Source organism: Saprolegnia diclina (genome assembly GCF_000281045.1).
Source record: "Saprolegnia diclina VS20 unplaced genomic scaffold supercont1.12, whole genome shotgun sequence".
NCBI lineage: Eukaryota > Oomycota > Saprolegniomycetes > Saprolegniales > Saprolegniaceae > Saprolegnia > Saprolegnia diclina.
The window spans coordinates 3,735-30,654 of NW_008246079.1; the positions used below are offsets into that span (position 1 = coordinate 3,735).

General features: G+C 59.9%; 13 protein-coding genes across 13 annotated transcripts; 10 read left to right on the forward strand and 3 right to left on the reverse strand.

Moving 5' to 3' along the window:
- Positions 1 to 7: 7 nt before the first annotated feature.
- Positions 8 to 1,546, reverse strand: SDRG_04704 (hypothetical protein; the record flags this gene model as incomplete). The annotated part of the gene is made up of 2 exons (XM_008610385.1): positions 1,296 to 1,546; positions 8 to 304 (listed from the first exon to the last, which is right to left on the reverse strand). Exons 1-2 carry the CDS (start codon positions 1,488 to 1,490, stop codon positions 8 to 10), a joined length of 492 nt encoding a protein of 163 aa, XP_008608607.1. The 5' UTR covers positions 1,491 to 1,546.
- Positions 1,547 to 2,927: 1,381 nt separating this feature from the next.
- On the forward strand, positions 2,928 to 4,042 carry SDRG_04705 (hypothetical protein; the record flags this gene model as incomplete). Its single annotated transcript, XM_008610386.1, has 3 exons — positions 2,928 to 3,017; positions 3,059 to 3,505; positions 3,548 to 4,042. 3 exons carry the CDS (start codon positions 2,928 to 2,930, stop codon positions 4,040 to 4,042), a joined length of 1,032 nt encoding a protein of 343 aa, XP_008608608.1.
- Positions 4,043 to 4,181: 139 nt separating this feature from the next.
- SDRG_04706 (hypothetical protein) lies at positions 4,182 to 5,537 on the forward strand (the record flags this gene model as incomplete). Its single annotated transcript, XM_008610387.1, has 1 exon — positions 4,182 to 5,537. The coding sequence occupies one exon, from the start codon at positions 4,182 to 4,184 to the stop codon at positions 5,535 to 5,537; it is 1,356 nt and encodes a 451-aa protein (XP_008608609.1).
- A 117-nt stretch (positions 5,538 to 5,654) lies between these two features.
- Positions 5,655 to 6,992, forward strand: SDRG_04707 (hypothetical protein). Its single transcript, XM_008610388.1, has one exon. The coding sequence runs from the start codon at positions 5,660 to 5,662 to the stop codon at positions 6,965 to 6,967; it is 1,308 nt and encodes a 435-aa protein (XP_008608610.1). The 5' UTR covers positions 5,655 to 5,659; the 3' UTR covers positions 6,968 to 6,992.
- Positions 6,993 to 7,246: 254 nt separating this feature from the next.
- SDRG_04708 (hypothetical protein) lies at positions 7,247 to 8,104 on the forward strand. Its single transcript, XM_008610389.1, has one exon. The coding sequence runs from the start codon at positions 7,269 to 7,271 to the stop codon at positions 8,073 to 8,075; it is 807 nt and encodes a 268-aa protein (XP_008608611.1). The 5' UTR covers positions 7,247 to 7,268; the 3' UTR covers positions 8,076 to 8,104.
- Positions 8,105 to 8,174: 70 nt separating this feature from the next.
- SDRG_04709 (hypothetical protein) lies at positions 8,175 to 11,288 on the forward strand (the record flags this gene model as incomplete). Its single annotated transcript, XM_008610390.1, has 15 exons — positions 8,175 to 8,525; positions 8,567 to 8,599; positions 8,650 to 8,703; positions 8,749 to 8,951; positions 8,994 to 9,066; positions 9,110 to 9,204; positions 9,247 to 9,573; positions 9,619 to 9,718; positions 9,763 to 9,928; positions 9,977 to 10,096; positions 10,142 to 10,419; positions 10,466 to 10,651; positions 10,699 to 10,869; positions 10,916 to 11,125; positions 11,169 to 11,288. 15 exons carry the CDS (start codon positions 8,175 to 8,177, stop codon positions 11,286 to 11,288), a joined length of 2,487 nt encoding a protein of 828 aa, XP_008608612.1.
- Positions 11,289 to 11,303: 15 nt separating this feature from the next.
- On the reverse strand, positions 11,304 to 12,472 carry SDRG_04710 (hypothetical protein; the record flags this gene model as incomplete). The annotated part of the gene is made up of 4 exons (XM_008610391.1): positions 11,304 to 11,482; positions 11,532 to 11,666; positions 11,710 to 11,861; positions 11,907 to 12,472. The coding sequence occupies 4 exons, from the start codon at positions 12,470 to 12,472 to the stop codon at positions 11,304 to 11,306; spliced, it is 1,032 nt and encodes a 343-aa protein (XP_008608613.1).
- A 478-nt stretch (positions 12,473 to 12,950) lies between these two features.
- On the forward strand, positions 12,951 to 14,408 carry SDRG_04711 (hypothetical protein). The gene is made up of 4 exons (XM_008610392.1): positions 12,951 to 13,027; positions 13,083 to 13,235; positions 13,290 to 13,557; positions 13,600 to 14,408. The coding sequence occupies exons 1-4, from the start codon at positions 12,995 to 12,997 to the stop codon at positions 14,343 to 14,345; spliced, it is 1,200 nt and encodes a 399-aa protein (XP_008608614.1). The 5' UTR covers positions 12,951 to 12,994; the 3' UTR covers positions 14,346 to 14,408.
- A 74-nt stretch (positions 14,409 to 14,482) lies between these two features.
- SDRG_04712 (hypothetical protein) lies at positions 14,483 to 15,663 on the forward strand. The gene has a single exon (XM_008610393.1). It carries the CDS (start codon positions 14,802 to 14,804, stop codon positions 15,423 to 15,425), a length of 624 nt encoding a protein of 207 aa, XP_008608615.1. The 5' UTR covers positions 14,483 to 14,801; the 3' UTR covers positions 15,426 to 15,663.
- On the reverse strand, positions 15,486 to 16,043 carry SDRG_04713 (hypothetical protein; the record flags this gene model as incomplete). The annotated part of the gene is made up of 1 exon (XM_008610394.1): positions 15,486 to 16,043. The coding sequence occupies one exon, from the start codon at positions 16,041 to 16,043 to the stop codon at positions 15,486 to 15,488; it is 558 nt and encodes a 185-aa protein (XP_008608616.1).
- Positions 16,044 to 16,349: 306 nt separating this feature from the next.
- SDRG_04714 (hypothetical protein) lies at positions 16,350 to 21,537 on the forward strand. Its single transcript, XM_008610395.1, has one exon. It carries the CDS (start codon positions 16,374 to 16,376, stop codon positions 21,471 to 21,473), a length of 5,100 nt encoding a protein of 1,699 aa, XP_008608617.1. The 5' UTR covers positions 16,350 to 16,373; the 3' UTR covers positions 21,474 to 21,537.
- Positions 21,538 to 21,910: 373 nt separating this feature from the next.
- Positions 21,911 to 24,156, forward strand: SDRG_04715 (hypothetical protein; the record flags this gene model as incomplete). Its single annotated transcript, XM_008610396.1, has 11 exons — positions 21,911 to 22,276; positions 22,318 to 22,412; positions 22,455 to 22,668; positions 22,743 to 22,979; positions 23,023 to 23,222; positions 23,268 to 23,404; positions 23,447 to 23,526; positions 23,575 to 23,614; positions 23,657 to 23,818; positions 23,859 to 24,002; positions 24,056 to 24,156. 11 exons carry the CDS (start codon positions 21,911 to 21,913, stop codon positions 24,154 to 24,156), a joined length of 1,776 nt encoding a protein of 591 aa, XP_008608618.1.
- A 79-nt stretch (positions 24,157 to 24,235) lies between these two features.
- On the forward strand, positions 24,236 to 26,889 carry SDRG_04716 (hypothetical protein; the record flags this gene model as incomplete). The annotated part of the gene is made up of 11 exons (XM_008610397.1): positions 24,236 to 24,991; positions 25,037 to 25,131; positions 25,171 to 25,372; positions 25,422 to 25,699; positions 25,745 to 25,936; positions 25,984 to 26,120; positions 26,181 to 26,260; positions 26,304 to 26,343; positions 26,385 to 26,546; positions 26,596 to 26,739; positions 26,789 to 26,889. 11 exons carry the CDS (start codon positions 24,236 to 24,238, stop codon positions 26,887 to 26,889), a joined length of 2,187 nt encoding a protein of 728 aa, XP_008608619.1.
- Positions 26,890 to 26,920: the final 31 nt, after the last annotated feature.

The following is a 26,920-nucleotide window of genomic DNA, read 5'->3' on the forward strand; positions in this document are numbered from 1 at the left end:
GAAGCGTTTAGAGCTCCGTCGACGGCTGCACGAGCTTCTCAACCATCGCGACACCATGTTCTTCGCTGCTGAGCGAGACCGCGTGGGCAAGGCCGTTGCCCGCGCGCACACGCAGGAGGTCGTCGTCCGTGACGACGAGGCCGCGAAGGGTGTCTTCTACTGCGTGCACTGTCAACGCCGAGACCTTGGCGCCGACGCGGGTGAGAATCGCAACAAGCACGTCAAGGTTGGCCTCCTGGACGCCGCCCGTCGTCGACGCAGCCTTGTCCGTGAGCTCGGCAATGAGCGGGACGATACTTCGCAGCTGTGGCCATTGCTCATGGTCACTGAAGTAATCTCCCGAACGCGGTGCTGTCGTGCTACTCGGTAGCATTGTGGGCCAGCTTTGCGGGCCGTGTCGGAGTCGATTCGAAACTCAACAGACATGGGTGTTTCTATTGGCTCGATTTTAAATTCTTTATAGCCAATCACAAGACTACGTCTTATATAGTGTGCGTATCCGCTTCCACAATAACGAGCGCAGCCCACAGACTCGCCAACCTCACGCAGGAGATATGTAGGCCTCTCTACACACTCACTGAACGGCGTACATGTCGTTTCCGACGCTGAACGTGGCGTAATCACGCATAAATCCATTTTTCATTTTTTGAGGTGGTGGCACAATTGCTCAATTACTCTACATGAAATCGCGGGGTTTGAAAGCTCCAAGGACCCCAATTCTGGATGCCACAGTTGGCTATGGATCTTAACCCGATGTGTGGCCCGTTTGTTGGGCCGCGCCGTTGCTTGGGCGCTCACACCAAACTCAAACTGCAGAGCGTCGGTTTTCCCAAAACGCGGTACGATATTTCGATTGAAAATAGGTTGAAATCGCGGAAACTGAGGACGCCATCTTGTTTTGTTGATGCTGGAGAGCGTGTTGCATGTGGCCGAGGAAGGCATCGCGCCTGCGATATGCCCCGTAATGAGCAGCCTAATGAGGCCTGTCTGCGCCGTACAGTATTTCAGTGTATAAAAATGCACACTATATCCTAGCCAATCATCAGTGTTCTTGCCCCATTTCAAATTTGCGTGGGCCATCGTCGCGCAGGACCGCCAGCATGTATGTGGCAAGCCGTGCGCAGGCCTCGGGCCGCGGGCTCATGCAACGTTGATGTAGGCGTGGCGCAGCTACAGCATCCGTGACGAGCCACCGATGCGGCCCTAGGGCGGAGCCCTGGCCAAATTTTTCGACGGCCTCTCGCGCGTCGGCCACACGACCGCCTCCGAGATGCGCTCGTACAAGTTCCCAAGACCTGCGACGACGCTGAGAGCGACGCCACGATATCTAGCATCGTGAGCGCCACGGCATCATACGCTTGCGCGTCCAGATCGGCCAGCGCTACGGCCGCATTCGACCTACGGCGGGTCGCGCGCTCGTCACTGCCGCCACACTCTACGTACATCTCGGGCGTCGACGCGCGACTCGTGTCTCGGCGCGAAGCTTGCATGCGGCTGGTCGCGCCGGCTGTCGCGCGCTGCACTCGAATCCATCGCCATGCCGAGCCTTTCATCTTATTTGTCCTCCATGGCTGACACGCTCTACGTTGTACTGACGGAGGCAAGACACGTGTCTTTGTAATCACCGAACCACACAGAGATGCCAGGGACGTAAAACGTTCGCAACGACGGCCTTGCCGTTACTCACGGGAACGAGCGCTACGACAAGGAGAATATAATATTTTCTCTGCTCATATGTCATTTTCCATGACGCCCGCCGTAGCGGTGCATGGCCAAAATGTAGAAAATGTTGAAGAATGCTGGGATTATTTTCAACGGCCCACTACAAGTCGCTAGTGATGGAGAGAGGTTGAACGTGCTGATTTGCGGCATTGTTGGGCACTGGGTGATTTTTCAACGAATTGATTTGAATAAAATGGCATTTTCGATACCACGCTCTATGCGCGGAGCCAGAACGCTGGGATCATTTCAGTGGCCAAGGACAAGTCTGTCTAGAATTATAAAGGCTCAAAGCATCATGTATTGGCTCGCGTTGAATATCTAGCTGATTTATGTTGGAATAAAACAGCAATTGTTGGCGAGTTTCAAAACAAATACTTGCAGGCCTTTGATAGCCACATGCGTCCGCATACAGCCTCTCTCGAGCTAGAGAAAGCGTCCCTGAAAATATCACAGCGATTGGAGAAGGTTGCAAAAATCTCGATTTCGGATCGACAAACCTCCTGCTCTGCTCTTCCATGCTGCTCTACAAAGAGGCTGGTCGGTAAATTTCCTCGGCTTCTACCACTGTGCCAACTTTGAGGTATTCCATTTCAAACGCGATGTTGTTGGCAAGCGGCGTCGGTGTCGTGAGGTCCTGCCGTTAAGATAGCACTACGATCTTAGTATGGCGTGCGTCGTGCTGCTGAGAAGTCACTACGATCTCAATTTGGCGTGCGTTGTGCCTCCAAGGTGGCACTATGATATTAGCTTGGCGCGCATCTTGCTACCGCTGTACGCCTCGCACGTCAACGCAGCTTCGCATGCTGTGTTCGGCACAGCGTCCTCTATCTATGTGCCAAGTCTTGGACATTTCGTTTTCGAACGCAACGTGATCGATCGCGCGGCCTGGCGATGCTGCACCGGATATCCGGATAACGTGGCTAATAACACGCAAGCTACCGCGGTGCGTTCCCGATTGCGAAGTCATGGCCAACGTCAGTCAGAATACAAAATGGCTCATACGTCGTAGAGTGATAAAGTTTGCTTTATATAGCACGGAGCACCAAGTTGCACCGTCGTGCGCGGCCCACAGCGCTCGAAACTCGTATCCAAAGTGATGCCGAATTGCACTATTTGCGGCATCATGTAGCGCTTTTACATGGCATATGCCGTATTTAAGGATTTCCTCAGTGGCACCGCACACGGCATTGTCCGGATAAAAAGCCATGAAGCGCAAGCGCCAAGCAAGCGAGACCGGCGCCGAGGTCATTGTCCGGGCCCTCCTCACGCAGGCGCTCGAGACGCTCGCCAGCATCGTACGTCTCTGCGCATCCAGCTTGCGACTCACAACGCGTAGACGCCTGGCCTGGACGCATCGGCCTTTCTTCCGCTCCGTGTCCTCAGCGCCAAGGGCCGCGACCTGCTGCCGACCGACGATAGCACCGTGGGCACGACGCAGTATTCGAGCGATGTTGCTGTGCGCCTCTTCTATGCCAAAGTGTTAGCGCCGGCGTTGACGCTGTCCGATGTCGCCGATCTCGTGCGCTCAACAGCGATGGTGCTGCTGGAAGGCCAGGCGTCCGACGTCGTGGCGCTCCGTGTTGACCCAGCGACGTCGCGCCTCGTGTTCTTTACACGGCAAGCGCAGCCGTCCGTATTGGATGTCGAGCTGGACCCGAGCATTCGCGTGCTGCACGCGGACGCAGCGATCCTCGTGGTCGACAAACCGCCGAACGTCTGCTCCGTCGACGGCGTCGACCACCCGACGTCGATCCACTCGCTCCTCAAGCGCAAATATCCGCAGGTAGCTTTTTGCGAGTATGCGCATGTTGCTAGAATCGTGTAGGTGCGCATGGTGCACCGACTTGACTACGAGACGTCGGGGCTGCTCGTCGTCGCCCTCACGCGCGAGGCCGCGGTGCACCTCAACCGCCAATTCCGCGAGAAAACCGTGCAGAAGCAGTACCATGCGCTGATCCACGGCGCCTTGGACCCGGTTTCCGGCGACATCCACGCGCGTCTGGGGCCGGACCCGACCCACCGCATCAAGCAGGTGGTCGCGGACGATGGCAAGGCCGCGGAAACGCACTACGAGCAGCTCTTTTCGTCCTCCGACACGTCACTCGTGCAGCTCAACCCTGTCACGGGCCGGACGCACCAGCTGCGCGTGCACCTCTGGAGCCGCGGGTGCCCGATCGTTGGCGACTCGCTCTACCACCTGGACGCAAACGGCGAGGACAAGCCGATTGGCCGCCTCCACCTGCACGCGTCGACGATCACACTGCAGCACCCCGCGTCCGGTGAGCGCGTCACGTACACGAGTCCTTGCCCGTTCGCGTGAATCTTGAAGCCCGTCTTCGCCATGTCCATGCACCGGGTGTCGCAGATCTAGTTTACTAAAACCGAGTCAAATACGTGGCGTCTTTGCAGCGTCGCTGTTGGTCACAGCGTGCGCCTATGACGCAACGCCAAAACTCGAAATGACTCGATCGGCGCTCGTCGCCCTCACCTCGGCGGATGTCGTTCAGCACATCGCTGCTTACGTGCGCTGCCCGTATGCCCTCGGTGCCTTCCTCCAACTCGTCCCGTCCACCGACCTCTCCATCGCGTTCCGGCATCTCGCGCGATTAGCGCAGACCATCGCGCTGCCCCACCTCTGGCCGCGACTTCGAGCCTCGGCGCTAACGTCATCGTTCGAAGTATCGCTGGCGACGACGCTCCTGCAGCATGGGAGCTCGACGCTGTGCCTCGACGAATGGCCCAAGACATGTAATCGGCTCGCAGCGTCCGCGCCGTCCCTCGCGTGCACCTTCCTCGCGTCCATGGCCGACGCCGCTGCGTGGACAGGCGCGCGACTTGTCGAGTGCGCGCTCATTCTTGCTTCCAGTGATAACGTCGATGACGTGGCGTCGGTCGCTGCGTGGATGGCGACGGCGCCGCGCTTGCGCAGCGTGCAGCTCGCCTATTACAGCGGTCTCGGACCCATCGAAGAGCGTCTCTCGCAGTCGATTTTTTCCCGCCGCATCGGCGACATCTCGCTGCACAACGTCGGCCCCGACGCGCTGCCGCCGCATTGGATTGCGCGCCTTGTCGACTGGCTGCGAAGAAATCAGGCGACGCGCGTGAGTCTGGCCGAGGTCGTCACTGGCGACGGGCCTGACGTGCTCGTCCTCGCCCGTGCACTGCATGCCTGCACCTCGCTGCGGTCGCTCGAGTTCACGCATGTCCCAGAGCTTGCGACGGCTTATCTTGCGGCGCCCTTGCCCAGCACGCTCGTCGAGTTGGCGCTGACGGACAGCGGCCTGCCGAATGGGTGCGCTGCAGCCCTCGTACACGCCAACTTGACGCGCCTCAAGCTGCACATCCACGACGCAGCAGACAGCGCCTTGGCTGCGGTCTTCACCTCGTGCCCGAGCATGTTGGCGCTGACGTCCATCGACGTTGCGTACGAAGTGCTACAAGAGCTTGCGTGCGGCGCTCTCGTGCGTGCGCTACCTCTCGTCCGAGCGCTGGACGAGCTCAAGCTCGAGTCGCTGCACGTCCGCGACATGGCTCTGGTCTCAAGTCTTGTCCCCGTACTAGCCCACTGCCAGAGCTTGCACCGCGTCGCCCTCCGGGGTCTATGGTGGCCACACTCGACGCTGCCCGCAACGGGCTCCTGCCTGCGTTACCTCTGCCTGAAAGGGTGCTTGCTTCAAGACAGCATAAAATGTATCGGTGGTGTCCGCGTGTGCTGCACGACGACGAACGGGCCGTGCTGGATCGACGGCAACCTCGACGCCTACCACATGGGAACGCTGGATCATTGCACGTCGGAGCGGGCGTCCTTTCTCTAGAACTCACGTAAAAACCACGCGAGGGTCGTATTTACCACGTTTATCACGTTTACAAAGACCAAATATTATGTGTGCGAAGTGTGTGAAATATTTGTGAAAATCATGAGTCTGTGATTTCCCAGATGGCACAACGGGTGCTGGCCGAGTCGCCAGAGCTGCTCGCCGCCATAGCGCGCTTCGTGGCCAGCGCGGATGATCTGTCGGCGCTCCTGCGCCTATCGCCTCGCGCGCATCTACCCGCGCCGCTGTGCAACCTTGTCTTGCTCGCCCAGACAGTGCCGATCGCCAGCTTGTGGCCGTCGGTGCGGTATGCGGCACTCGTGACGGCTGACGAAGTCGCACTGGCGACCAAAGTCATCGGGTTCTTTGGCCACTTGCAGCTCGACGGACGACTGAGCGATGCCCAGAGGTGCCTTGTGAACGTATCGGAGGTCATTACCGTGGACTACGAGGTCGCGGCCTCGGAAGCGGCGCTCTGGCAAGGGGATCGGGTCTCGACACTGACACTGCGGCTCGCTGCTGGCAGCTCGCCAGCGCATCTCATCGCGGTAGCGCGCTGGGTTGCGACGGCGCCTCGACTCACATGCGTTTGTTTGAGCTTTGAGCACTGGACGGACATGGCGTCGCTGCTCGTCCTCGCCGAGAGCATCAACGCGAACCCTCGGATTCGCACCATTGCGCTGCGCGGGCGCTCGCTCCCGGCGGTACCCGACGCAATGGTCATGGCGCTCGCGCGATGGATACATCGCGGTCATCTTTCCAGCATGAGTCTCGGCAATGTCCAGCCGCGCGTACCATTCATGGCATCTTCCATCGGCGGCGCCTTGCGCTCCCTCAAGAAGCTGCGGGAGCTCAGCCTCGAGGACGAAAGTGCAATCGCTGCCGCGTATTTCGGTCACCCAACGCCGCTGCCGCTGCGGCGCCTCTCGCTGCGAAGCAAGACTGGGTTCCACGCGTGGGGCGTCACGACGAGCCTCCTCAACAGTCACGTGGTGCTCCCGGTCCTCCACACCCTCCAGGTAGGGTACGCATACCTCGAACCAGCGATGCTGTCGGCGTTGGCAACCGCGATCCTGCGTCTTCCGGTTCTGGACGAGCTCGTCCTCACGTGCACGGGCGCCAAAGACCCGAACCTGGCGGAGGCACTTGTCCGCGTCCTCCCGCGCTGTAAGCGCTTGCGCCGACTCGCGCTGCGCAATGTTCTATTTGACGACGCGCGCTGGTGGCATGTGGCCGCGGCGTGTCCGTCTCTGCGCTATCTCTGTCTACGGAACGCGCAATTGGCGGATGACGTCGCGGCGTCTTGGCGCCTCTGCTGTCCGCGCGTCCGCATCTGCTGTGCCACTGCTGCTTGTGACATTCGTCGCTGCGAGATTCCCGACGCCCATCCGGCCAACGGAGCGATAGATCCGGGTATCGTTGGTTTGTAAAATGAACCATCGTTTTCCCTTTCAATTTCGACTTGCTGTCTCCATCAGAACTGATGGCGCAGAACTGATTTGTCGCATTGGCGCTGCGTGGCTGTAGATTCGCATGACGCACATCTCCATCAACGATTGGAACCAGCAACGAAAGCCACGCTGAAACCCTCCGTCCTTGTCCCACGGCCACCGAGCTGCGCGTGCAGGCTGCCACGTAAACCCTTTTATAATGAATTGTAAATCGAATTTAGAAGGTCTCTATAGCGATTGGCCCATTGGCCAGTGCCGGTTCAGTGGTTGGATCATCTTGATGCTGCTGGCGAGGCTTCAGATCGCGAGCCGGCCGTGGCTAACCCGCGGCGCCGCCACGTCGGGCCCCACGAAGCTACGCCCAGAGCGCTTCGTCGACCTCGCTCGGCTCTTCCAGAGCGAGCAGCAGACGCACCGTGAATTCACCAAGATGCCATCGCGCTTCGCCGTGCCGACATGCCCGCCGTGGCCCAGCGACGTGCAAGGCACGACGATCAACGTGTCGTTCTACCGCTCGTCTCATAAGCGCGGCCTTCTCAAGCCGGGTGTCGTTGCCGCGCTTGACGCCATCGGCTTTGTCTGGGACCTCAGCGAGTTCAAGTGGCAGTGGCGCATGCGGGCGTTCAAGACGTACCGCGAGTTGCACGGCCACACCAACGTGCCGCAAGCCTTTACGGTACCCAGCGATGATCCACGCTGGCCTTCGCACACGTGGGGGCTTCCGCTCGGCGAGATCGTCCACAACATGCGGACAGGCGCCATGGCAATCCGGAAAGACCAGCGCGCGCAGCTGGAGGCGATTGGGTTTGTCTGGGCAGCCAACAAGTACAGCTGGACCGATAAGCTCGACGCGCTCAATGCGTTTCGCGAGCTGCACGGCCACGTGAACGTGCCGCAGATCTTCCAGGTCCCGTCCGAGAGCCCCGAATGGCCGCCAAACACGTGGGGTCTCAAGCTCGGGGCCGCAGTGCGCAACTTCCGCATGCGCAAGAATGTGATTGCAAAAGACAAGTACAGCGACCTCGAGGCGATCGGGTTTCTGTGGTCGACACGGCAAAAGGCCGACAAATCTCAAATTAATCACTAACGTCGTTAGCAAGTACTACTGGTGCACGCATTGTTGAACGCGATGCGCTAAATTCGCAAGCGATTGACGAGCATAACGGCTGCTATCTATATAACATCGATGGAGTTCGAAGACTTCCCGTCCGATGACGACGTGACATTCAGTGACGACGAAGACTCGGCACAGGTGCTCGACCTCTTGACGCTCGTTGCGACCAAGCCGCTTGTCGTGACGGCGCCCAAAAGTGCAACACTGGTGGTTGACGCGCCCTGTGCACTGGTGGGTGACGCGCCCTGTGATATTGCCCCAGAAGCGTCTCCTGCGACGGTGCACGTGACACCTGCAGCGGTCTACGACGACGAGCCCGCCATTTTGCCATCGATTACGGCGCCACTGCCACGCATTGAGACTACGGCACCGAGCGACGAGAAAGAATGGGGACCGCTGTTCGACTCAATTTGTCATGTCAATGTACCACTGCTGTTGCTTGGAAGCAAACTCAACCGACGTAGGTGTGCGTGGACGATGGCGACGTTGAAGCAACTGTGGTTCGTAGCACTAAGATTTAGCAACAAGCTCATCATCATGTTTTTAGGCCGACGTCGCGACACGAAAGCACGTCCTCGATATCTACCACTGCCTACAGCAGGTCCTACCTGCGAGAAAAGTCGCCATAACTTTATAGCAAGCGTAGACGGCTGAGGGCGCGACATCGGAGTCACTACTAGGATTGCTGCAGCAAACGCGGGTGTTTCCGTACCTTGTGTCCCAAGCAGACTGGGACGGCGCGAGGCTCGAGAAGTCGGAACTGTCGCCGAGTCGGCTCTACGAAGTCTTGCAGCATTGGTGCGCCGCGAACCAGCCTTTTTGTGCTCTCTACCGAGACCTCGCGCACCGGTATGTGACCAAATCCGAGCACCAAGTCTTGACAGGGCGTAGATGGCGCGTCGTAACGTCGCTCCTCTTGGGCGGGGCGGACGATGAGGCAGCCGCCGCGCTGGCTGCGTGCAAGGTAGGTTACGTTCAAGCAAGTTGGAGACTCATGTCACTGGCAGGCCAAGGCGCACGAGTCGTCTTGGCTGCAGGCAATGGTGTACCAGCGACCCCGGCGTCAACTTTCACCAGAGACACCAGCGCGGCCCAGTGCGCGGTACCACCCTCGAGAATAACCCCGCGTTGAACTCTGCCATAGCGCGTCCAAGCGCCTCGAGGCATTCGTGACGCGCATGCAGGGGGACATTGCGTCGCGTCGCCAGAAAACCCAACAAACGCTTGACGAGAAACAAGCCCAAGCCGATGCGGCGGCCAAAGAGGCGCTGCCGCCGCCGCCATCGCTGGCCAAAGGCACCAAGCGGATTCTCAAACAGAACGGGTGGGACGCCACGTCACCACGAGCTTGCGTCAACCGACTCCTCGCTGACCACGCGCTGCATCGGCGAGAGCACGACCAGCAGCGAGCGCGGCGCGAGACCATCGACGCCGAGACAGGCCAGGCGTTCTTTCGACCGAAAATCAACAAGTACCGCATCGTCGCAAATGGAGGCGCTGCCAACCGTGTACTTAGGTCCAACCTCAAGCGCCACGGCGACGTCTGTGTCGAGCTGTACGACCAAGCCAAGGCCACAGATGAGAAGCGCGCGACGCTCCAGAGCCAGCTGCAGCACGTACAGAAAACGAGACGGAAACGCAGTCTGACCTTGAGGCGTAGAAGGCACAGCAACTGGCAACTCCGCGCATGAACCCAGCGTCACTCAAGGTCTACAAAAAGCGACTGCTTCGGGAAGTCGACGTGCTCTTGAGTCTCGTGCCGGGCGAACCCAGCGACGACGCGACCCTCTCGAGCGACCACCTTCTGCACGTGTTTGGCTACTTTGGTAGTACTTGTTTTTCGTATCGACTTGGCATTCACGAGAGTGCTCGAGGCGTGTTGCCGCTGGCACTGGCGACACCAGAGAACACGCTGTGGCAGCACCTTCAGGCATCAGTCACGACGGTGCGCGCGCTCAAAGAGTGGCTCTTCCGCATCATCCTCGCGCCTGGCGGTGTGGACGTGGACGATGGACAGCGGTGGTTCACGTCGTGACTAGAGCTGCGGGGCGCGCAAAAGCAGCTGCGGCAGCACTACCTCGCTCGAGACCGCCACGCCAAGCGCACGAGTGACGACGAGTTGTCACCCAAACACGGCACACCAGGGACAGGCACGTATTCGATGCACGGCCATCTCGTGTCCGCCACGAAACCCGACCCGACCATCGCCCGCCAGCGCGAGCTCGAGGCCAAGTTGCAGTGGCTGCGCGACGAGAAGCGAGCGCGCGAGGAGGCCGAGTGCACGTTTGCTCCCGACTTGCGGCAGCCGCCGATCGAGGTTGGCGGATTTCCGAAAAAAGGACCCGAAATGACGGTTGATTCAGGTGCGCCCACCAGACGTCGCGGCCCAACGCCTGTACGAGCAAGGCCTCGAGCAAAGGCGCGAGCGCGACGAGCGCGTCCACGCGGCGCGACTGGCCAAGCAAGCGCAGGTCGAGCGCGAATGCACGCGCCCCGAGAGCCCGAGTGCCGCCGCCCGACTGCAAGCCTTCCTTGCGCTGCCGCCTCCGGTGCGACAGCACCAAATGCGTGTGGATAGTGAGGCGTGAGGATGTAGAAGCATATCGATGGCTTTGAGAAGGCCGTGCAGTCGCTGCGCCGCGGCCACGCCGAGCGAGCGTGGCGCAAGGCCAAAGGCGAGTCGCCCATCGCCCTGCACTTGGACGTGACCAAGTTTCGCTCCGAAGATGGCCGCACAACGGTGCCGCAGCCGTTCCACTTGACCTCGGTGCGGATATCGACCTCATATTGGCTCCTACGAACCCGCTACGTAGTCGACGCCAAAGGACGTCTCACCGACGACCGTTCGCCGGCACCAGCCCAGTCAGTGGCAGCGCGAGGCAACGGCGTCCACAGACGATGGCAACGACGACGACTGTGTCCGTGTACAAGTCCACATTTCGCCGACGCTTATCCACACGCTGGACGTGTACGCCGACAGCGATGTGCCCGCGCTCGTCAGCCAAGTGGTCGCCGATTACAACGTAAGTATTTGCTTCTGTCCGAGTGCCCAACGGTGTCGAGTAGCTCGAGCCGTACCAAGCCGACCGCCTCTTGACCCTTCTCTCGAGCTCTGACGAGAGCGTCTTGGACGACGCGCCGCTGCTGTCGAGGCTAGAGACGCTCGACTTTTCCAACATTGCCTAAGATTTATGCAAGTTCTTAGCTCTCGGCGAGCTCGTGGCCGCAGCGCCGGCAAAACTTGGCGTCGTCCTGGTGGAGGTTCATGAACGGCCGGCAGTTGGGCGTTTGACAGTGCAGGACACGGAAGCCCATGTCGGTGAGCGAGACGGTCGACGGCGTCGCGTTGAGCACGAGGGGGCACGCGATGAGGCCGTAGCCTAAGCTCGAAGGTGAAACCAGAGATTCTCTGGCAGAGATTCGGAGAACCCGAAAACATGACGAGCGTCGCGAGCATCTTGCCGGGCACCGTCTGCGGCGTAATGTCGCCGTACCCGACGGTCGTGAGCGTCACCACCGTCCAGTACATGCTCACGGGGATGTTCGAGTAGCCGTGGCGCTCGCCTACGCAGTATGAGGAGCCGTTCCCTTCTGCCATGACAAGGACCTTCGATGAGATACATGGCGCATCCGATCACAAGGATCATTGTAAAGGTTGCGCAGAGGAAGACGGCGATGCGGCGCTTGTTGGTGTGGATGTTGTCGGCCAAAGTCGCCGCCGCTTCGAGGAAGCGCGCGAGCTTGAGGATGCGAAAGACCCTACGAGAGCAATGCCACTGGAGGTGCGGAGGTGGAAGAGGGTACCGGAGGATGCGAAAGACGCGAAGCACGGCAAGGTGCACGAGCGGGCGCGCTGTCGGAACGAAGACGACCAAGTACGTCGGAAGGATCGAGACGAGGTCCACGACGCCGAGCGGGCTCTTGGCGTACTCGCGCGGCTGGCGCAAGCAGAGTACGCGCAGAACGTACTCGACCGAGAAGAGAAGCGTAAAGAGGATCTCGAGGAAGAGCAGCGTGTTGTCGAACGACTCGCGGATCGAGCGGACGCTGTCGAGCACGGCGACCGTGACACTCACGATCGTTAGCACCATGATGGCGAGGTTGATGCGCTGGCCATGGCGCGTGCTCGTCAGGTAGAGCGTCTCGTACGTGAGCTGCCAGCCGGCGCGCCAGCGCACATCGTCCCGGCGGCCACTCACCTTGGGCGACGAGCCAGGCGTGTCCGCGGTCGGAACCATGGGCGGCGGATCGAGCGGCGCGAGATGCTTGCGGCGCGTTGGGCTGAGCGGGTTGCTACCCTCGCGGATGCCAAGGATGACCTCCTCGGACGGGCTGTTGGCTTGCACCTCTTCGTACTCCTCGGCCATCATGCTCAACGCCAAATTCAACAGAGCTGCGAGACTGGGTCTCGAGCTTCGAACTTCGTGTCTTTATCATACAAGCGTAAATGATCCCTCCAGCTTCGAACTACGACGGCGCACGGGATTGGTTGATTGACGGAACGAAATTGATTACGCAGGGTAAAAAGTATCTTGGAATGAGACAGGAATAAAATAAACAAGCACATTGTATACTATTTCAGTGAGCCGAATTGGTGTTATGAAGCGGCCGACAAAGCAAAGCTGGGGACTGTCGCCGACGAGGCGACTCTGTACATTTCTGTCGCCGGTTTGCTATCGAGCCATCTCACGCTTTGGGAAGAAGCAGCGTGTGGAACCATGGTGTGGATCGCGCCTGCTAGATTACTTTGCGTAAAAGACTGTGATCCCTTCCCTCCAACTACACTATATTCAATCTTCGAGCTTCGATAAATTCTCGTCTAAGTGCGATGGTCGATCTCACTTCGAACTTCGCTTTGTCGATTTGAAAATTCCAATTCGACGGCAGCGACGATGCGCGCTCCGATGCAGCGGCTGAAGGACAAGGTAGACATAGCTCCATGCGGCGAGAGGTCGATGGTCTCATGATGGAGGCTGCTAGATGAGCATATGCGAGCGCACGCTGATGAGCCACCACACGCCCGCGGCGACGGTCGTCAAGGCCCTCAGCAACGTCAGCGATACGGTGATGGAGCTGCACAGCCTCGGTCAGCTCGACACCGACAAGTGCATCCACGAATTCAACCTCATCGCGGTACACCGCCATCCGTGGTGCGTCGGAAGAGGTCGCTCTCATGGTGCGCATTAGGACACGGTCTTTCTGCAGCTCGACAATACCAACCCACAAGTGCTCGCGTCGGTCTGCGACCTCCTCCGCGCCCTGTCCGTCTGCTGCGGCGAGATGTTGCGACCGACTGCCGATGCGCTCATCAGTGACATCTTCGTCCTCTGTGGCCACAGCGCGCGCAACGTGGCGTTCCACGCCAAGGAGTGCGTGACGCAGTGGACGCAGCATACGTCCTATGCGCTGCAGCCCGTCGTGACGATCCCAGACGCGCGCTTCAGGTCGCATCAAGGTACTTCCACGTAGCTGTTCATGGAGCTCATGGGCCGCGTAGACAATGTATTGTACGCCTATCACTTTGCGCTGCAAGTGCCCACGATCTGCGACCAGTGGCAAACGGCCGAGATCGCCCCGTACCACGAGGAGATCTTCCAGGTCCTCTCCGCCTGCATCGAAGACGATAACACGACGATCCGCGTGGCTGGCTTCAAGGCGCTTAGCGCGCTCTTTGATTTCCAGCGCCACGAGATGAAGATGAGCGCGACGCTCCTCGCCGAGAGCTACTTGGGTGCGATCTCAAAGCACATCATCCACGATATCCTGCGCGAGCTGCCGCAGTCGCTGCTTGCCCAGACGCTCTCGGCGTACCACGCTCGGCAGTCGCATGCGGCGCCGACACCCAAGTTCCGGACGCAGGAGCTCATGTACCAGACGCCGCGCCGGCAGCAAGCGCCCAAGAGCTTCCAGAGTCGCATGATGCTCGCGAAAGGGTCGCCCGCCATCAAAGCGCCCTCGACGTACTTTGCCCAGCGCAGGCCGGTGCAAGAAGACGCCGGGCTCCGGTCGCGCCGGCCGCGCCAGCCACTCTTTGCCTCGACCGACAATACCGCCGTTGTTGCGACCAACCGCTGGGATCAGGTCGGGAAGCTCTGTCGCATGGGCGGTCGCGGCTGCCGCTGGCTCGTCGACCAAGTGCTGCCTCGCCGCGTCCAGCGCTGGCTCACCTTCTGGATCACTGTCGTCTCGGTCGTCTTTACGCTCGTCTCGGTCCTCTACTGGGTTCTCCTGGCGCCAGCCTAGATGTAGCCACATAGTACAGACGCCGTCGTGGCGTATAACTTAGTCGATCGTGTTATAAACGCGCGCAGAGTCAGGAGAAGGGGCTGGTGCTTCAAGCCGCGTTGGGTTGCACTCGTGAGTGACCTCAGTTGCGCATCTGCCATTCCGCCGTTGAAGCTGCGTCGTGCGCCCACCTTCTGGCCGCATCGCATGCACGGAGCAAAGGTGATCGCGAATCTAGAATCGTGAAGCCTTCTCTCCATCGCACCGTCCTGCAGGGCGTGGGTCAGGTAGGATAAGTTCTTATTGCTGCTGAGAATACTGGTGCTGCTTCAATTCCCGTGGTCCTTGTTCTTTGTCGTCGGGAGGGTGGAATGCGCGTCAATATTTTCGGCACCACGTCCATGTGCATACAGCTGCTGCAGTGCGGCCAGCCTGCCGCTGCTGCTCATTCTCCGATTTGCCAGACACTACACCATGCAACTCATCTCGCTAGCCCTCCTCGCTGCCGTCGTCGCTGGCGACTCGCCCACCGCCGCGCCCACGACGCCGGCGCCGACGACGACGTCGTTCTGCTCGCCCAACATGGCCATTTGCTACACGAACGCCGGCGTGCCCTCGACGTGCTACAACCCCGCGCACTCTGGCTGCTGCAACGGCAGCCCGTACCTCCTCTGGGACTGGCAGTCCATGCCGCAGTACTGCTGCAAGGACAGCACCGGCCACTACAGCGTCGTCGCCGCCTACGGGTGCCCGACGCTCACGCCCAACGCCACAACGTCCGCGCCCTCCAACGTCACGACGGCGCCGGGCACCAACACGACGACGACGCCCGTCATTACGCTGCCGCCTGTGACCGGTTGCACGCCCGTGAGCGTTCGTGGCGACGCCACGTATTGCATTGAAGGGCCCATCTGCAGCGGCGACGGACTCTTGCCGGCGGGCATCAAGTGCCCAGTTGCCGGCGCCGTTGCCTCGGCTGACTGCCACTCGCACCTGCCGAGCTACGTGAGCGGCACCGACTGCGCGCTCGCGGTCAACACGACGTGCGCCAAGATCCCGACGGGCGCGTGGGGCTGCGTCCTCCCGTCGTCCTTGTAAACGCGTAACATATCCTCTCGTGTATCTAGTCGACGCACCATTAAGTTAAAAGATGGAGGGCTACGCGTGGCCATTGTAGAAGTACGAGATAACGCTACGCGTCAACTGCATAGCGGTCTGTAGTGTGCTGCGCCACAGCGGCGCGTCGCGGTGCACGATGCGGTGGGAGGTAGGGCGGAGGTGTTTGGTGGACTGCGCCATCGCGTTCGTCTCTTGTCGCCACTCATGGCGCTTGCGGTGCGCGACGAGGCAGGCGACGCCGAGGATAACGCCGCATGCGAGGCTCGGGCCCATGAGGAGGAAGGCTAAGGCCGGCGGGCCGTCCAAGACAAGCACGACGAGGCCCAAGCACCATCCAAAAAAGCCCCCAATGATACCACCCAGCAGCAGCAGCAGGATCTCGTGGTAGGTCGATCGCTCATGAGCCGCGATCTTGGCCTTGGCTCGCCGAGCGACCGCTGTGACCTGGATCCGCTTGGTCTCGGAGAGCTCGAGACGCCGCTCCATTGTGCGCACGCGCGCCTTGTAGGCCTCGACCTCCGACCGCAGCTCGTGCACGATGAGCTTGGCCACGTCGCGCTGCGCCATGAGCTCCTCTTCCATGAGCGTGGTGTCCATGGCCAGTTGGTGAATCTCAAGCTTGTTCGGATTTTCCGAAAAGGTCAGATCTTGGCCGAGATTGGAAGCGCACCAATCAACGGCCAGTATTAGCATCGAAGACGTCGAAACTTCGATCGAAGCTGGCTCAGTGGATACAAAAAGAGTGTGTTTACAAGACAGCCATCATCTGACCTGCGACTGCGGGCACCAACTTCAACGTGCCGATGGTTGCCTAAGGCAAAATCATGTATCGCTAGTGCTCGCCTAGCGATCTATGGGACCAAATATAACTATACCGTTGGGAAATAATGACTAAGGATTTGAAACGCCGACGCACCTTTTCGCGCGATGCTTATCGGGCTCGCCTTCCTTGCCGCCTTCCTTGGCGCGAGCGTCTGGTACATTGCGATCGTGGCGCCAACGCTCGCCAACGACCACTTTTGGTCGGGCTTTGAGGCGTCCGCAGCACAGGCGTACTTGCTCGACGTCTACCGCATGCAGCTCACGACGACGGCGTCTGCGACCCTCGACCTCGGCTCGCCGTCTCAAGCCATTTTAAAGCCCTACAGCCTGTCTACCACATCGGGGCATGTCAACCCCGCGTACCCGCGTGCCTTGGCCCTGGCCCGCTACAGCTCGCTCGAGGACGCTGTCGAGCATCTGCGCACCCTCGGCGTCTACCTCTCGACGATGTTTTGCTGGGCCGACTTTGGCCGGCGCTGGGAGGTTGGGCACACGGCCGCTCGCCAAGCGCGTTGTGACGCGACGAACGGCGCCGTGTACTTGGAGGCGTACCTCCGCAACGTCGACGCGTGGGCAGCCATCGACGTGAGCATTGTCTTTGTGAACGCGATCGTACAGCAGCCGCAAGGCGCTGCGTGGTGGACAAGCGTCCTAGCGCCGCAGGTGTCGGTCGCAGACGAGGCAGCTTACTGGCACAGCTGTCAAGTAACCAGTTTTCAAGCGCAGTGGTCCAACGACTACCAACTCGGGCTCGTAGAGACCATTGCCGTGCGCAACATGCTCGGGTGGCACCAGGCGCTGACTGTGTCGGCGATCGCGTTCGCAGACCGGGGGGCGCTCGGCACGTCGCTCTTCCTCAACCCTTCCTTCTCATACAACCTCTGGATTGCGCAGGCCAACTACGGCGCCGGTCTGAACACCAGCATCGTTCGCAACCTCCCCGACTACATGGGCGACGGTGAGCTGGAGCAGTACACGGGTGTCTACCTCGCGACGCCTGCGAGCGTCATCGTCCACGAGTGTCTGGGTCCGCTCACGGCCGTCGACTTGTATCTTGTCGCTCCACCCTACGCTCTCGTGACTGCCCTCCGAGCGGTCGAATCTGCCATCGCCGTCGCACTGCAAGCCGACGACGATCTTCTTACAGCGTATGCACTGCTGCCGTCGCCGACACTCGACCCGGTCCCTCGCGCCTGGTCGTCTGGTGACTTTGTGTTTTACGGCGGCAGTCCACTGTGCTTGTACCACCCTGGCACCACCAGTGTGCTGCAGTCGTTTGCCTTCGACGACACGTGCAACGCACTCGTGCCGAGTCACTTGAATGTTCACCCGATGGCCGCGATGGTGGCGTCCTTGGCCGTCGACGCAGCGGACGACCCGTGTGCCCTGTGCAGTGCTAGTACGCGAGCCGCTTGCAGCTCTCTTCGTGCAGCAACAACGATGATCCTGCGCAACACTTCTCTGCGCGACGAGAGGGCGACGCTTCTGTCGACGGCGCACGCCGTTCTCGACGACATTGAGGTCGTGCAGCTGGCGATGACAAGGTCGCAAGCGCCAATTCTGCTGCGCCACGCACTTCTCGGCGCTGGTGACTGGGAATACTTTGGCTGGATCGCGCTCATGGACTGGGTGTACGGCGACCGCGAGGTCGTCTCGTTTCAAGGCGACGTCGCAACAGTCCACATCATGTCGGAGCCGCTGCCGCCCATCGTCGTCACCCCGAATGCGCTCGAAGTTCCTAAGAGCACGAGCCTCTGTCTCTACTCCAACCTCGTAACCTCCACAAGCATTTTGGTCGTTGTCGCCGTCATTGCAGCCGCCGGCGCCGATCGACAGAGCGGCAACCACCTGCTCTGTTTCTTTCGCGTTGCCGGACCCGTCTGGGTCGGCCGACCGCTGCTGCTCTTGCGTGCTCTGCCCGCCATGGCCGCGCTGTGCACTGCACCGCTCACGTTTCACGGTGACGCTCGCTTGGGTCGGTTCGACCAAACGCCTCGGCCACTCCTGCACACGTGCGTCCTTGCGCTTGAAGCGACGTGGATCACGACGGTCGTCAACGATATCTTGCTCGTTGTGACCACCCGCCGCGCCCGACGCGCCGCCGTCGTGAGTGGCGCGCTTACTTGGCTAGGACTTGTGATGTTTGATGTTGCGGCGCCGCTGGAAGCGCACGCGACAGTGGAGCGGACCTGCAGAAGCCAAGACGGTGTACTGCACTGCGCCAGCGGAATTGTCGCGATTGGCTCGCTGGACCGCGCGTTTTGCATGCTAGCTCTCATGGCGCTGGCGTTGTTTTGCGGCTACGTCTGCATACCCCCCGAGCGCGCACTTCGCGAGACGCCCAAAGACGCACATTTCGTGCCGGCGAGCGTCATCGCTTACGTGGCACCCTCGTGCGAAAGCTGGCCCATCGACCACGCGACCGCGGTCATGAGCGGCTTCTTCCGGTGTCGCGTTGGGTCTAGGGTCTACATGCTCGACCTGAAGCTCTGGCGAGTCTTTACGACGGACGTTGGCCCCCGGGTCGACCCTATTTTGGCCATCGACACCCACCTCGTCGCTGTCGGTCACACATCGTGGCGTGCGCGCGGCAAGGTCATTGCGGGCCTAGCTTACGTGACGTTTTCTGCTGTGGGTAGCATCTCGTACCTCCAGCTCTCGACCGTCAACTTGGGCAACGACATGTACTGGGCGACGTTCAACACGTCTGGCATGCACACGTTTGTCGCCAACTGGTTTCACCGCGAGTTCATGACGGAGCACAGCAGTGTCCGCCTCGACGCGCCTGAGTTTGCCGACGTCTTGATCGACTACGGGTCACCCGAAGCGCTCATTCAGTACTCGCCCTTGCGAGCGCGGGCCATCCAGTCCGAGAGCGGGTCGGAATTGTTGATGATGCTGCATGGTTTGCGTGAGATGGACGGATGCAATGTGCCTTGGATCGCAACCATGTACTGCTGGGTGGACTTTGATCAAACACTCGAGATGGCGTCGTCGTCCCGTCGACAGGCGCGCTGCCGTGATCAGTATGCGTCCAACGGCGCCGTCTTCTTGGAGGCGGTTTTGCGCAACATCGGTCGAGCCGCGTTTTTAGCTTGCTGGGGCGACTCGTTTGAACGTGGAATTGCCTCGGCTGTCCGCGTCTTGCGCCCGTCGTGGCTTGCGTCGCTGCCATCGACACCAATCCCAGTGACGCAAGAAATCTTACTTTGGCGCTCGCATAGCATTGCGTCCTTCACCACGCAGTGGCAAAACTACAAGTCGATCGGACTCAACGCGGGTTTCTCGGTCACCAACACCCTCGGTTTCTCGTACGACTTTAGCATCGAAGCCCACAACGGCGCGTTCACAATCGAGTCGTCGACGTCGCGGAGCTTTTACTGGACGTTTGCCAGCGACCTCTGGGCTATCGCCAACAACGGATCTCAGATCGTCGGTCTCTCGCTCGTGCGACAGAGTCCCCAGTTTGCCTTTTTGAATCACTCGGCCCAAGACATGTACATGCAGAACGGCACCGTGCCGTCGCCGCTCAGCATTGGCGCGTCGATCGTCGCATTGAGCATCGGACCGTTTGGCGCCGTCGACGTCCGCCACGTGGCAGCGCCAGCCGCGCTGCGTCAGTTCGTGCAGAGCATCACGCGTGCGACCGCCGAGGCGTTGGCCACGCGCAGTGACGCGCGCGAGGCGTACGCGTCCTTGGAGCTCCTGGCTCAGCTGACGCCGATACCACTCGCGATCAACAAGACGCTGTACATGGGCGCGGGCGCCAGTGTCCTTTGCCATAGAGCTTTCGGCGTGTTCAACTATACGGTATCGATGGCGCAGTTTCTCGGGTCCGATGCGCTCTGCAGCCGCATGCAAGGCGAGTGGCTCTACCCAACAAAGAACCAAGCGCTCGTGGCCTCCATCGCGTCAGGTATCGCGCTCACCTCCGAGGCAACGATGCGACAGGCTTGCAGCACCGAAGCACTCAATCCCAAGGGCTGCGGCAATTTTGTCACCAACGTTGCGGCGCTGGCGTCAACGCTCTTCTCTGCCGAGTCTTTGGCCGCCAACCGTCGCGAGGCCATTGCGCTGGAAGCCAACGATGCGCGCGTGGGGTTTACGCAGTTTTTGTATCGCACCGAGACCGCGTCGTACGAGCTGTTCTTCCAGAAGCTCTTTGAGGAGCCTGGCATGCATTTTGCCAGCTGGACCATGGTCTACGACTGGGCGGTCGACGCGCGGGAGGTACTCGCTTTTGACGGCGATATCGCGTCCTTTGCCGTCCTCTCGACGACGTCTCGCGCCGTGTCGATGGCCGCCAACACGATCGAGATGCCGGTCAACGTTGTCGTCTTCTTGCGAACGCTGTGCCAGTACGTCTCGGGCGTCCTCGCAGTCATCGCGCTCGTTGCCATTGGGTACACTCTCCTGAATGCGTTTACGACCGAGGGTCGAAACCTCTTTCTTCTCAACCGAGTCGCCGGCGCCGTCTGGGTCGGCCGACCGCTGCTGTGCGTGCGCAGCTTGACGGCGCTTTGTATATTGAGCACGGCAACGCTGCAATTGCAGCGCACCGACTTTGTCACCACTGTGACGACGTCGCGTCAAGACGTGAGCCGGACGCTTTTGACATTCTCGAGGGTCCTCGCGGCGAGCGAGCTCGGCTGGCTTGTCTACACGCTCGAAGACGCTTTCATGATCTACACGAGGGAGTACGCGTCACGGTACACGACCAAAACGGCGCTGCTGACGTGGCTTGTGGCCACGATCCTGAGCTTCGCGAGCCCCGTCGAGCACAGCGTGCGTCTCCAGCCACTTTGCACGGTCGTCGAAATGGACTTGTCGCTCGCGTGTCAGACCGGCGACGTTGCGATCGGGTCGCAGACGCGGCTCCTCGTGCTTGTGGCGATCGCGGTAGCAATCTCGAGCACTTTTTACGCCACCGCCCGCCTCGTTGGTGCCCGCGCTCGGGTCGTCGACGCCTTCGAGTCGCACTTGACCTCGTGTGGCGCCAAGTACCTTTTCGAGTCGACCGACTGGGTCCACGACCATGTCCAGCACATCGACTACGCCTCGGCCGCGCTCACGGGGCTCCTCGCGTGGCCGCTGAGCGAGTCGTCGGTCGCTGTTTTTGACATCAAGACATGGCGGACGCTTACGATCGAGCGGACGCGCCTGGCGTCCCACGCGCTCTCCCGCGCGATTCCGCTACGTCAATGATTGGCGTCAAAAAGGTCAGATAAATGCTGAATTTAAGAGCCAGCCAATCAAATGCGCTTTTTATCGTCGAAGATTCACAAACTTCGATCGAAGCAAACATTTACCCTACAAAACCATTGTTTAAAATACAGCCATTATCTGACCACAAAGGTCGCCACTTCAACACGCCCGTGGGCACTTGCCGCGCTGGATGATCATTGTCGGCGGCAGCGTCTGGGGTGCCTGCAACGACACGCTGACTGGTTTGCATGCGATGTATGGCTCTCAACGGGCCGCCGGTGGAAAGAAGTTAACCTCGGGTTGCTCTGGCGCTGGACAGCGTCTCATGGGACCACAGCACGAAAGCTCGGCTTACGAGCGCTATGCCTCGTGTGTTTATATATATAGAAGCCGCTGGCCTGCCCGGACAGTTCACAATTGCGAGCTTCCGTTTCGCGATGAGTGTTCGTCAGCGCGACTTGGCCGAGAAGCGGACGGACGTCGTCGACATCGCGACGCTGCCCATGATCCCGAGCGACAGCGACATGCTTCCGCCGCTCGAGAAGCAGCCGTCGACGCGCGCGCTCGTCACGCCGCGCCACATTGTGCGCGAGGCCATGGGCGACAAGCGCGAGCTGTCGGTTGTCGCCGACGACGACAAGGACGCGCCCGCGCACTGGAGTGTCATCCTGCCCGACTCGCGCTTCCGCCGGTTCTGGGACCCGCTGCAGCTCGTCCTTCTCGTCTACGCCTGCGTGTTTTCGCCGTACATGACATGCTTCCGGCTCGTGCCCCTCGAGGGCTACGTGGCCTACTACAACCTGGTACTGAAGGTGTAGTCGCCGCGCGTGTTGACGGTGCGTAGACGGCCGCCGACCTGCGTGCGAACGAGCGGTTCATCCACACGCTTGACGGCATCGTCAACGCACTCTACGGCCTCGACCTGCTCTTGAGCTTTCGGTAGACTCATCTTCGAGCACTCGGATCGTAGCGCATGCGTAGTTTTGCCTTTGTCGATGTCAAGTCGGGCTACGTCGTCAAGCGGCCCGAGCGCATCGCGGCGCACTACGTACACGGGTGGTTTGTCTTTGATTTGCTCGTGACGATCCCGTGGGACCACGTCGTCGGCGTCTCGACGCCCAAGGACGCCATCATCCTCGAGCTCATCCGCATCTTCCGCCTCGCGCGCCTCACCAAGATCCTGCGCCTCATCAAAGTACTCGCGTCGATACCCAATGATACTTATGGGCGTGGTAGTACGGACAAATTGTCGAGTTTCTTGAAGACCAGACACCCATGAGCCGCAACATGGTCGTCACCCTCGAGCTGCTGTCGACCATCTGCCTCGTCGCGCACTACACGGCCTGCGGCTTTTACATGGCGGCGCGGCTCAACGCCACGTACATGGAGAACTCATGGCTTGCGACGCTCAACCTGCTGAACGCGTCCCCGTTCGACCTGTACATCGTGTCGCTCTACTGGGCCTTCACGCTCATGACCACGGTCGGCTTTGGCGACATTTACCCCGTCACCACGTAAACACCTACCCCTTAGCACTACGATCTGAGAGCGGACTAGGCAAGAGCGCGTCTTTACGATCGGGGCTATGGTCATCTCCGCGGGCACGTACGCTTACGTCATCGCTTCCATGTCGTCGATCGTCGCGTCCATGAACGTGACGGAGTCGCGCTACTACGAACGCCTGAACGAGGTCAACGCCTACATGAAGGCGCGGGACCTCCCCGCGTCGCTCCAGCTTCGAACCCGCAAGTGCGAGATCGGTGGGATATGCAGCAGGAGAGATCATGTGCTTAGGTACTACCGGTATTTCCTGCAGCGCAAAACGGTCTACAACGAAGCAAGCATCCTCGAAGACCTTCCGACCAACCTCAAAAGCGAGGTCACGGAGCACTACATCAAGGTGACGATTCGCGACGTCGCCTTCTTCCACGGTACGACTGCTGCGTTGGCCTTCGCCCAAAACATGTTGTTAGACTTGCCCCATGGGTTTACGACCGAGATCGCCATGCATCTCAAGCCGACGTTCTTCCCGCCCAACTCGCTCGTCCTCAGCGTACAGCGCTCCGTGACAGTAGCGCCGTGATGATAGCACTGGGTGTAGATGGGCGACACGGCCGGCGAGATGTTTATCGTCTCCAAAGGTGCGATCGAGTGTTGTGCACTTCAGCTAAGGTCTTGCTTAGGGATCCTGCACGTAACACTGCTCCATCACGAGACGCAGCAAGAATTTGGGATCGCGTACCTCTACGACGGCGATCACTTTGGGGAAATGGCGCTGCTGCTCGAAGAACAGGCCAAGAAGCGGTCGGCCAACATTCGATCCAAAACGTACTGCGAGCTCCACGGTACACGTGTGGCTCGTGTGTGGGTCCTCATTTAGAGCAGGCCTCGAGTACACGAGCCTCCAGGTCGGGCTCTCGCGGTACCCGACGGTGCTGGACAAGCTCATGGACATGGCCGTGTCGCGCCAGATCCTCCTCAACAACCTGCAAAAGACCAAGGTGGCCAACATGGTCTTCGCCATGCAGAGTACGTCGCGTCCGATGATGGCATCTGAGGTCTTATTGCCGCCACACTGCTAGAAAAGGTCTCGGACCGCAAGTTTCAGCGCATGGCGGCCGAGACGCAGAGCCGCCTCGTGGGCAAAGTCTTCTCGAGGATCTCGCGCGCGTCCAAGTGTTAGCGCCGATTTTTCCGAAATTATTTATTTCATCAAGCATCAAGTGGCTATACTTAGCAGAAATAACCAAAGGCGCGTCGTGATGGACAGTCCAACGCACGGGCCCACGGGCGACGCGTTGCTGCCGCTGGATATTGGCGACGCGCTGCCGCAGGATATTGCTGATGCGCTTGGGCCTGGACTGAGCGAGTTTGGAGACGACGAAGCCGACGACGTCGTCGAATCGCAAGCTAACGACGAAGACAGCGAGTCGTGGGCCTCAGACCCGCCCGAAGTTGTAGTCGCCTTGGCCATTTCGGAGTCGCGGGCGCGACTAAGCGTCATGCTCCCGAGCGATTCGACGCCGGTTATCGACACCCTCAGCGACCGCGCGATCGAAAGGCTCGCGCGGTTGCCACGCACCACCGACGAACGACAGCCACTGCGTGGCGCCCGGCTCTCGCGCGTCTTTTCTGTGCCAGAGAGCGAAGCCCGAGCGCCTGAGGTCCTCACAGCGTCGACGACGCAGCTCAAGAGCGTGGGCGCAATGTTGGGACCTTCGCCGTCGCGCACACTCGTCGCATCGCCGTCAAAGGCGCACGTGGAGCCACCGGTGTCTCGTGTAGCGACGCGCATTGCGGTGCCCAAGCAAGGCAAAGAGGACCTGCGGCTCGTAGCCGACAATTTTACTGCCGACGAATCACGACGCTACTGGTTCATCCTGCTGCCCACCGCTCCGGCGCTCGTGGTCTGGAACGGCATTCAAACTGGCGCTCTCCTCTATGTCTGCATCGTCGCGCCGTATTTTATTTGCTTTACGACTCAGCCGCTCGAGGGCTACATTGCTCACTACAATATCGTTGACGTTTCACGAAATACCGAGAGGCTCACGACTGCTACCTAGACCTTGGACCAGCTGCGCGCCACGTACGCCTGGGTTGACACGACCGACCGCTGCATGGACCTCTTCTTCGGCGTCGACATTCTGCTCACAATGCGGTGCGTTTGTATCAATGTATCAGCGCAACATGTGTTTAGCCTCGCGTTTGTGGACCCGAGGTCCGGGAGCGTCGTGCGTGACCCGAGAGCTATTGCGCGTCGGTACATGTGCGGGTGGCTCCTCTTTGATATTCTCGTGACGCTGCCGTGGGACCTTCTCGTTGCCGAACCAAACGCTGTCGCGAGCCTCGTCCGCGTTTTTCGGCTGGCCAAGCTCGCCAAGGTGCTGCGGCTCGTCAAGGTCCGGTTCTCCTAATATGACGATGGCGAATCACCCGCTTCCGGCCTAGTACGGTCAAATTCTCGAATTCTTTGAGGACCGAACCCGCCTGAGCCGGAACGCGGTCGTCGCGTTTGAGCTCCTGGCGACGATTGCGCTCGTCGCGCACTACACCGCCTGCGGATTCTACCTCGTGGCCCGCCTGAACGACGACTACCTCAACACATCGTGGCTCGCCACACTGGGCTTTCTCAACGAATCGCCGTGGAACCTCTACGTGATTTCACTCTACTGGTCGCTGACGCTCATGACGACAGTGGGCTTTGGGGATGTCTACCCTGTCTCAATGTAGTCCTAAGACGTGTAGAGTACTTGCCACTAATGCGCGCGTAGCTACGAGCGCAGCTTTGCGATCTTGGCCATGGGCGTCTCGGCCGCCGCCTACGCCTACGTCATCGCGTCCATGTCCTCGATCGTGCTGCTCATGAACGTCAACGAGACGCGCTACTACGAGCGTCTGAACGAAGTCAACGCCTACATGAAGGCGCGGGACCTCCCCGCCTTGCTTCAACTGCGCACCCGCAAGTATACACTCTATGGGATTGTCGTCACGGCACCACAATGTGGGCTAGATACTACCGGTATTTTCTGCAGCGCAAAACCGTCTACAACGAAGCTCGCATCCTCCACGACCTGCCTTCCAACCTCAAAAGCGAGGTCGCCGAGCACTACGCCAAAGTCACGATCCGCAACGTCGTCTTCTTCCACGGTGAACAATATTTACATTTGTTCGTCAAGGCGCGCTCAAGACACGATATATATTGGATAGATTTACCAAGGGGTTTTACTACCGAGATCGCGATGCGGCTCAAGCCAACATTCTGCCCGCCCAACTCGGTCGTCCTTACGGTACTGGCGCGGCGCGACCTTGCGGCCATCAGTGCTGTCGTAGAAAGGGGAGGTGGCCAACGAAATGTATATCATATCCAAAGGTGCGTCATATTGGTACACCCAAGTCCAATATTCCATTCAGGCATGCTGCACGTGACACTGCCGCACAAAGAATCACAACAGGACATTGGTATTACGTACCTCTACGACGGCGACCACTTTGGAGAGATGGCGCTGCTGCTCACAGACCAGGAGCGAAAACGCACGGCCACGGTGCGCGCTGAGCTCTACAGCGAGCTGCACGGTGCGACCAATATTTCAATATGGGAAATGGATATGCACCACGCTCGTAGGGCTCGAGTACGAACACCTCGAGTCGGTCCTCGCGCGGTACCCGATTGTGCTCGAGAAACTCATGCACATGGCCGTCGCGCGCATGATTCTACTGACAAATCTGCAGAAGAGCAAGGTCTCGAGCATGATCTTGGCCATGCCCAGTACCAATATTCCTCGTGAGTGAAGCGCGCTTGACCAATATTATGCTAGAAAAAGGCGCGGCCCAGAAATTCCAGCACATTGCGTCGCAGTCCAAGCTGCGCATCACAAAGCAGCTTATCCGCCGACTTTCCCTCACCGCCAAGCTGTGAACAATATACAATATACAATATACAATATACA